The 8,768-nt window shown below is 42.7% G+C and overlaps 1 protein-coding gene across 1 annotated transcript in view; it reads left to right on the plus strand.

Moving 5' to 3' along the window:
- The window catches only part of MAOA (monoamine oxidase A), a 72,358-nt gene extending 69,086 nt beyond the window's left edge, over nucleotides 1-3,272 (plus strand). Inside the window, exon 15 of the mRNA XM_082609848.1 lies at nucleotides 129-3,272. Within this exon, the coding sequence (XP_082465974.1) occupies nucleotides 129-275 (147 nt within the window). The 3' untranslated portion in view covers nucleotides 276-3,272. The remainder of the gene's footprint in view (nucleotides 1-128) is intronic.
- The last annotated feature ends 5,496 nt before the right edge of the window (nucleotides 3,273-8,768 follow it).

Here is an 8,768-nt window from a genome sequence, read left to right on the forward strand (position 1 = left end):
TCTAGCCTCTGATGTCATTGTAGATGCCACTCTCCAGGGAAGATCCACACACTGATTTTACAGATATGTTTTGCCCCTCCTTGTCCGTGTAAGAGTTTTCTGCTAAAGATCTATATTCATTCATCCAGGATGTTCCAGCTGTAGAAATCACCCACACCTTCTGGGAGAGGAACCTGCCTTCCGTGACAGGCCTGCTGAAGATCATCGGATTTTCCACATCAATAACTGCCCTGTGGTTTGCGGTGTGCAAATTCAGGCTGCTGACCCGATGCTGAAGTTTCAGCTTCATGCTTTCTGCTTACTCTTTCCCAGCATCATCAAAAGCAAAATGTTGACAAATTGAAAGGCTGTGTCATCGGATCATCTTTAAGTGCACTGATTTAACCCCTCAGTTTAATCTCAGTGTATCACCTCCTTAATTTCCGTAAGATCAAACTCCATCTTGTGATTTGTCTGTACCAGCTCGTATTGATTGGTAGAAGATAACCTTGTGATCAATTTCTTAATTTCAAGAAGTTAAAGTTGACATGCTCATAAGAAACAGTTTCTGTGTCCTGTTTTTCTCCCCTTTAACACAAAACGTCTGATGAACGCAGAAATGAAGCATTTAACTTTCTCCCTGTAGAGGCCGAGTAGGTTAAGGCCTAGCCTGTGACTGTCCTTTGAAGTCCTTAGCAAAGGGTGAAGTGTAGGCCCAGACCCCAGAGACTCACAGCTTCCTGGGGTGAGCAGCTCCCACTTTGGATGAGGGAAAGCAGTGGAGGTAGGATTCAGGCCCTCAGACCAGTGAGGGGACAACATCTTGTGGGCGGCTGCCTCAGGAATCTCCTGACCACTTCTAATTCCTGTGAAGTTTCTAGACATCTAGCCTTCGTGCTGGTTTGTTTGTATTTGTCCTCTTTTTCTTCTTAAAGAGGACAGTGTTTACCAAGGTAGAATGCATAAATTGACTTGCTGTGACTTGTCTGTAGCTCCCCAGGTGAGCAGACTCAAATAGTGGCAAGAGTGTCCCCCAGGAGGCCTCCCTGACTCGCTCTGCGTGAGACCGACTGCAATAGGCTTCTTCTCGTCCTCCTGGAAGGAAGATGTCACTTGGCTTGTTGTCGATAACATTCTCTGCCAATTCCAGGGAAGCAGTAGTTTCCTTTTTTCAGGTACACCCTGGCCTTCTGAAGGCCCCTAGTGGCATATATTTTTTCTTTTTTTCCTACAGCCATAGTAAAATTAGGCAGATCTGTTAACTTAAACATGTCTTCGACGTGGTTACCTTAAATACCATCATGCCAATTTCTCTCAAATAAGTACTGAAATACACGACAAATTTCTGATTGTTATTTCTTTCTGTTTTTTTTTCGGGCCTGCTTTGAACACTAATTTTTTCAAAGTAAACGCTTTGGGCTCCGTGGGACACTCAGCTAAGAGCATCGAGGGGGCACCGAGAGTGATTGTTATTTCTTGAGACTGTCAAATACTGAAAGGAAATGAGGGCTCTTACTATAACCCCACTTGCCTTAGTTATTAAGATTTATAAAAGACATGAAATTGAGTGATTTTATATATCAAGACTAAGTTCTCTGTCTTAGGAGAAATGTGGGCTCAGAACAGTGCTCACCTCTTATCTTTCCCATTTTAAAAACTGTCAGGGGAGTTCCCTGGCAGTCCCTTGCTTAGGACTCGGTGCTTTCACTGCCGGGGGCCCTGGGTTCGATCCCTGGTCGGGGAACTAAGATCCCGCAAGCCCTGAGGTGCAGCCAAAAAAAGAAGACTGTCAGATTTTTAAAAACCCCTTCCAAAGGTTTCAGCCATAAAGTATCTTTTTTTTAATATAAATATCTGGGGGAAATCAACACAGATGTGATCAAATAAAGCCGTTGAGAAGATTCTGTGGACTCAGCTACCCATGTGGTAGATACCCAGTAATACCTTATCCTGCATCATTGATGAATGAGGCCTTTCATTTTAAATGAAGTTTCTAGCTAGCTGAAGCTTATTCTTTATGTGCCAAAATTTTTTAATCAATTAAAATTTTGATGGACCTACTTCCACACATTTATTATATAAGCTAGATTCAAATTCCTTTTTAAAAATTAATCAGGTCAATCATTCTGCATCTGGATTATTTTATACTTTTATCATAGAGTATACTGTTTATAGTAGAATGATACCATTTTTAATAGTGATACCCTTGTCTTTGCCCCTGTACTAAAACAACTAAAGTTGTTTTATAGCTGGTGAGTCTGCTGCTTCTATCTTCTCCCATATTCAGTATTTTGTTTCATATTCTTTTTATCTCCATTATCTCCCCATAACGCAATCTAATCCGCTGTCTACTTTTTATCGAATGGGAATTAAACATTTCCAGAGGAGCCAACCCAAGTTTATTACATAATTAACCTTATTGTAAATCCAAAATTACATCCTCAAAGCAAAGAGCAGGATTTTTCTGCCACTCTTCACCTTGCAATTGAAAAGTGTTTTAGCTAACTTGGGAGTTATGGTATTGTCTTGGATATGCTCCAATACATAAGGACTTGCTGCACTTTATACCAAACTGCTTTGAGAAATCACATCCCTGATCTATTTCAGTCGTTTCTGTTTGCTTACTGAATAACTCGGTTCTGACATGCCTTTTGGGAAATGCTGACTTCAACTTAACTGGCAATGGTTTTAACAGTCATCAGCTTGTTAACATATCTAAGTCTCGAATGTTGAAGGACTCCAGAGTATGTGATTTACCCTCTTCTCAAACTTTTTAGCAAACCAATTAATTCATCCTAATTAGATCAGCCCCATTAAGCTACAGATTATCAAAAATTAATGCCAGCCCAGGTGTGCCTAGGCATGAAATTGGAGCTGAGAACTCCCAACATACACGAGGTGGTCCAGCGCCAAGATGCCATAGGTCTTCTTTTCCACCCAGAGATACTCAAGTCAGTTTAGGCAGCTGATCGAACCTGGCCCTGTTAAGTCAGCCGCTTCACAGCTCTGAAGGCTGAGTCAGCCTCACTCCATAGTAAGGTTGAGAATGAGATTTGAAAAGTTAACCTTTTTGTCACAGCTATTAAATAAAGACATATTAGCCTGAAGACAAAATATCGAAGGATTGTGAACTGTGTTTAGTTTGTGAACTTGGCGCCTAATGTTCTGTCTGAAACGTGCCCCAGTGCTACACGTGGGAGTACACATGTGTGTATGTGTTGCCATTGAAGTACGATTTTGCCTGTGTGGTACTGTTTTGTTTGTTAATAAAGTGCACTATCACCTCTGATTCAGACCTGGCTCCTCTATTTAGGTGACGGTTTGAAGGTTAAATGGCTTCATATAGCAGGAGGTCACAATGAGACTTTGTCCATGGAGGATGGGCTTAAAAAGCCACCTGGTATTGACTCCAAATTCTCAAAGTTCAGTTTGACTTGTATTTTTTTCAAGGTTTCCTGGGAGCTGATTAAATGCTAGAATATTGTCTGCCCAACTGGTCCACAGAAAATGTGGTTTGATCAGAGCTTTCTCACCTAATTAGCTTATGATTCCTTGAACAAATGCTTTGGTTCTCTGCCTCAGTCTCCCTGTCTGGAAAAGGGTGGGTTGCCTTTGATAGCTTCCAAGGATTCTTTTCACAGCAACATTATGTGATTTATGCATTTGTTGCCAGAATTCTATTTATGTTTGCCTATCAGTACGGCAGGGGCAAGTCACTCAGCCTTTCTGTATCTCGGTTCACTGCTTGTCTTAGGTTGGGTTTTCTAGAAAGAGACTCTGACATGCAGAGTCAGGTTAGAAAGTTTATTGGGGATGGCTCTCAGGAAATACACATAAGGGGGTGAGGAAGGCAGGACTGGGCAGGAGTTGACCTACGAAGCAGTTGCAGCCGGGGCCTCAGCAGATCCTAAAGGGGAGCTGGGGAGGCCCTTCAGAATTGTCCCCCATTGAGGCAAAGGGGTCTGGCCTCTGTATCCCCCTCTAGGAAGGGGTGTTACCTTGGGTGAGGAACTGCAGCTGTGAACTGAGCTCCGCCTGGAATCCCTGCAGCTGGGGAATCCAGAGAGGGGCACCCACAGTATCCGCTTTACACGTTCCAAAAATATAGAGAGTTGCCCTTTGTCAGGTAAAAGATATTGTGGACTTGAGCTTTGATTTTACAGGTAAAATGGAGCTCTCTCTGAACATATCCCTATTAGGTAAGAGAGTTGCATTTAGAAGATTGTATTTCTGCACTATTTTTGTATTATAGAAGATTGTGTTCTTCACTATTTATGTGGAAGAAAAATCAAAAATCAAAATTGGAAGGTACTCTGGAAATGATTCAAACTCTGTCTCAACGAAGGAGCCCCCTCTACAGGTTACTAATAGAAAAATTAAAGGTGGAGGTGTGGGGAATGTGCATTTATAAGCAGGAGTCCAAAATCCAATGTCTTCAGGAGTCAGGCAGCTAAAAATGAACAGCAGCAGGCATGAGACATTAGGGAGTAGTAGGGACTGTGGTTGACCTGGGAAGTATCTGCCCCTCAGAAGAATGTTTATATTCAAATTCCTTTAAAAGATTCCTAACCGAGCAAAACATATGAAGGCTTTACTCACAGGTCCAAATTGTTCTCAGGTCTCAAATAAATGCAAGGTTTGGTTTTTACATCATGTGAATGACAAATTCTTTTTGGATGCCTTTGATTTCCTGAAAAATGAGTACCAAGGCCAGCAACCATTTTGTAAAACTACCTGGAATGGGTAAGAAAGACCTGGTTAAGGGCAAAAAGATAGGGGCGAAAAAGTTAGAAAAAAGCCCTCTTAGACCAGAAATTCCCCTCAAGAAATAACCCTTCCAGCAGCCCATCCCAAGACAATTCTTATCTTCTGCTGTGTCAATGCCATGATGATAAGAGCAGTGCCAAAGTTTATTAGAAAAACTGCACCTTCACTATATAAGATAGAAATCGTAGCTCTTTTGTCAGCATATAATCTCTGCTGACTATGATATCATTCTAGTAAGCAGCACATCAATATTGAATGGCTTAATTTTTTAAAACCACACTGTCCGCTTTCCACCGAGATTGTGGTAAAAATGCAAGACATAGCCCTTAGCCAGGAGAAGCTGGCTGAGACATTGGAGGACCAGGATGGAAACAAAGGAAGGTGTTGGGTAACAGTAAGAATTTCTTCTCCTCTATTAGAACTTAGGGCTCTGTTCCCTGATTCAGCAGTGAACAAGACAGATAGAGCCTACCCCGTGGAGAACAGCCTACTGTAGACACCAACACATTCACTGTGGCTATGGCAGGAAAGCCTGAGATACTATGAATGCAGGGGGAGTTTCCAGAAGGACATGAGATTTAAGGGGAGGTTTTGAGGATCTGTCCTCACACCTCTATAAGCATCACTGTGGAGCAAGTCGGTAAGAACACTACACAGGGCAGAGAAAGGAAATAAAAAATAATGAGATGGTATCTTAGTCTGTTCGGGCTGCTATAACAAAAATGTCATAAACTGGGTGGCTTTTAAACAGCAATAATTTATTTCTTACAGTTCTGGAGGCTGGGAAGTCCAAGATCAAGGCACTGGCAGATTTGACGTCTGATAAGGGCCTGCTTTCTGGTTCATAGACTTCTAGCTGTGTCCTCACATGGTGGAAGGGGCAAAGGATCTCTGCTGGGCCTCTTTGTAAGGGCACTAATCCCATTCATGAAGGTTCCACCCTCATGACCTAATCACCTCCCAAAGGCCCCAGCTCTGAATACCATCAATTTCGGAGTTAGAATTTCAACATGAATTTTGGGAGGATACAAACATTCAGACCACAGCAGATGGCATGGCTAAATGTTAAAGAAAACCACAACAAGCATCAGTAAGTGCTGAATATTAAACCCCTTTTGCTCCACTGACTACTGTTCACCCCTACAGTCATCTGTTCCCTTCTACCTGGCCCTTCTCCGCACTCCGAGATCTTTATCAACTAGGACTCACTGTCTCCCAAGGCCCCTGTGCTAAAGGGCTGCCTAAATTTGTTTTAAAAGAGTGCCATCTTCTGGCCAAACACTGCTGTTTCCTTCCAACGGAAAACCTAAAGTGTTCGAGACAATTTCATCCTTCGCTAAACTAAAGAGGCGTCACCTCCAGAATTTCCTCCAAACACATCTACCTGTGATTCTCTTACTTTCCGGTTGTGACACGGATCAAAAATATTAATGCCTAGTATCTACAGCCTTTCCACTGCCCTAATCTCCCAGTAAGATTTTTTGTTAGAACTGCTTGGTTCTTCAGCCTCTGTTGTGTCCATCTTGGTAATGGGTAAGGAAGAACATTGGTGTGAGCTGATAGAGGTGGAATGGCTTTTACCTTAAATCGGGTAGGGAACTAATCTGGGAAAAGCAAGAGAAGGGAAGTGGGGAGAAGAAGAGAAAATTTAGAAAATCAATTTGGGGCTCTGGAGTGCAGGTGGAGAGAAGGAGGGGTTTTCAAAAGCTGCCTTGACAGCCTAGCGAGACAGAATGTAAGGAGGGTTTTGGGGAAGTTTGACTTGGAGTCATTTGGTGCAATAAACTTCTGCAACTACTCTCTAAGCACTGGGAGTCAAAATTGTGATTACACATTATATTGTACTGGGATTAACTTGGAGGTCCCCCAAACAGCCTATATTATTCTGGGCTATATGAATTCAAAAAATATATGGTTAATAGTGCCTGACATGTTGAACGATGCCTAAGAGTCCTGTAGGTTCCGTTTATGGGATCTCAGTAGAGCTAAACATAAAGAACCTCAGCCACTCCACCCTGAAAAGACCGACACCTAAGCTGGTAAACCGTGCACCCCAGACTAAATAGACACCAAATAGGTCTAGCAGTGAATTCGATTTTATTAAGAAAATGAGTAAAGGAGTTCTGCTTGTCCTGTAAGTGTCTTCAGCCAGCTACCATGGGTCAGTGTATCAGCATCAGCCAGGGAACACAGGAGGTGCAGATGGGCGCCCATCTGCTGGTGTTGAACTGTGCAGAGCAGGCCATAATGTGCATCCTGAAGTCAAGTTCATTGGGAAGTGTGCCAAAGGGAGTGAGAGCAGATCAGCTTCTCTCACAATCATCATGAATACCTTTGCTATGTCAGCCATTTAATTTTATGGGCTGCATTAGTTTCCTATTGCTCTTGTAGCAAGTTACCACAAACTTAGTGGCTTAAAACAACACAGATATATTATCTTACTGTTCTAGAGGTCAAAAGTTTGAAATGGGTCTTACCGGGCTAAAATCAAGGTGTCAACAAAGCTGGTTCCTTCTGGAGGCTCCAGAGGAGAATCCATTCCTTGCCTCTTCCACCTTCTAGAAGTTGCCAGCATTCCTTAGCTCATGGCCACATCACCCCAATCTCTTGCTACCATGAACGCATCACCTCCTCTTCACTTTGACCCTCCTGCCTCCCTCTTATGGGACACTTAGGATTACACTGGGTCCACTCGGATAACCCAGGATAATCTCCCTATTTTACTATCCTTAACTTACCACATCTGCAAAATCCCTTTTCCCACATGAGGTTCTGGCGTTAGGGTGTGAACATCTTTGCCAGGGCCATTATTCAGCCTACCACGTGGGCCTTGATGTTCTTGAAAGCGAAGAGTTAAATGCCAGTATTGGCCTGTCCTCAAATTCCTGCTATTTCAGGCACCTGAATTTGGAGCATTAAGTAGAACTTTGAATGATTTAAAACCACATGGGCTGTCCTCTGCTCCCACCAATGCCCCATCCCCCGCCCCACCACGCACCTGAATATAGCCATTTCCCAGTTTTGCTTTTTAGATACAAAAAGATCGGAATCTGTGGTCCTGAGAAGTGTATTTGTCTTACATAAGCACAAAACTAGACTCCAATTTTGCACCTTTAATAAACTAGAGAACAGAAATTTCTATTCTCCAATCCAAATAAATTTCTATTCTCTAATCCAAATTCTTTCAGATTCTGCACACAACTGAATACTGTGCTCTTATGAGAACCTTCTTCTCAGGTCTCCCTTTAGGTAACAGAGCTTCCTACCAGACACTTGTCAACTGTTGACCTCCCAAAAGACCACCAGGAAACATGTCGATCAAGCACAGCTAAGTTTATTAGACTCACTGCTGTAAGGGCGAATATCACATTGACAGGGTCTCAGCAGTGTCTCAAAGTGCAGAAATTAGGGCAGGGTTTATAGGTTTATAGAGTTTATAGGTTTATAGGGTTTATAAGTTTCAGTTTGGGGTGGGTGATTTTTTTTTTACATCTTTATTGGGGTATAATTGCTTTACAATGGTGTGTTAGTTTCTGCTTTATAACAAAGTGAATCAGTTATACATATACATCTGTTCCCATATCCCTTCCCTCTTGCGTCTCCCTCCCTCCCACCCTCCCTATCCCTTCTCTTTAGGTGGTCACAAAGCACCAAGCTGATCTCCCTGTGCTATGCAGCTGCTTCCCACTAGCTATCTATCATGTCTCCCGTTAGTCTTCTATCAAAATGCCCTGTTTTTTTTTTTTAAACCACACCACTCAGTAGCCTGAGTGATCTCTTTAAAAGTGCAAATCTGATCCTCAGTCAGAGACGATATCCCTTCAATAGCTGTTGTTGCACTTTGGACGTGATGGATCATGGTTCCCAAGGCCTCGCGTGTTCCGTCCCCTGCTTGCTTCCCTATCCTCGCCTATCCCTCCTCTCTCCCTCAGAACCTTCTAGCCATCTAGTTCTGCTTATAAATCCTCAGACATAGCCAGTCCTTTTCTGTCTCACTTGCCTCTCTCTGGAAGGTTCTTTTC

Source organism: Mesoplodon mirus (assembly GCF_964341445.2).
Source record: "Mesoplodon mirus genome assembly, chromosome: X".
In the NCBI taxonomy this organism is placed as follows: domain Eukaryota; kingdom Metazoa; phylum Chordata; class Mammalia; order Artiodactyla; family Ziphiidae; genus Mesoplodon; species Mesoplodon mirus.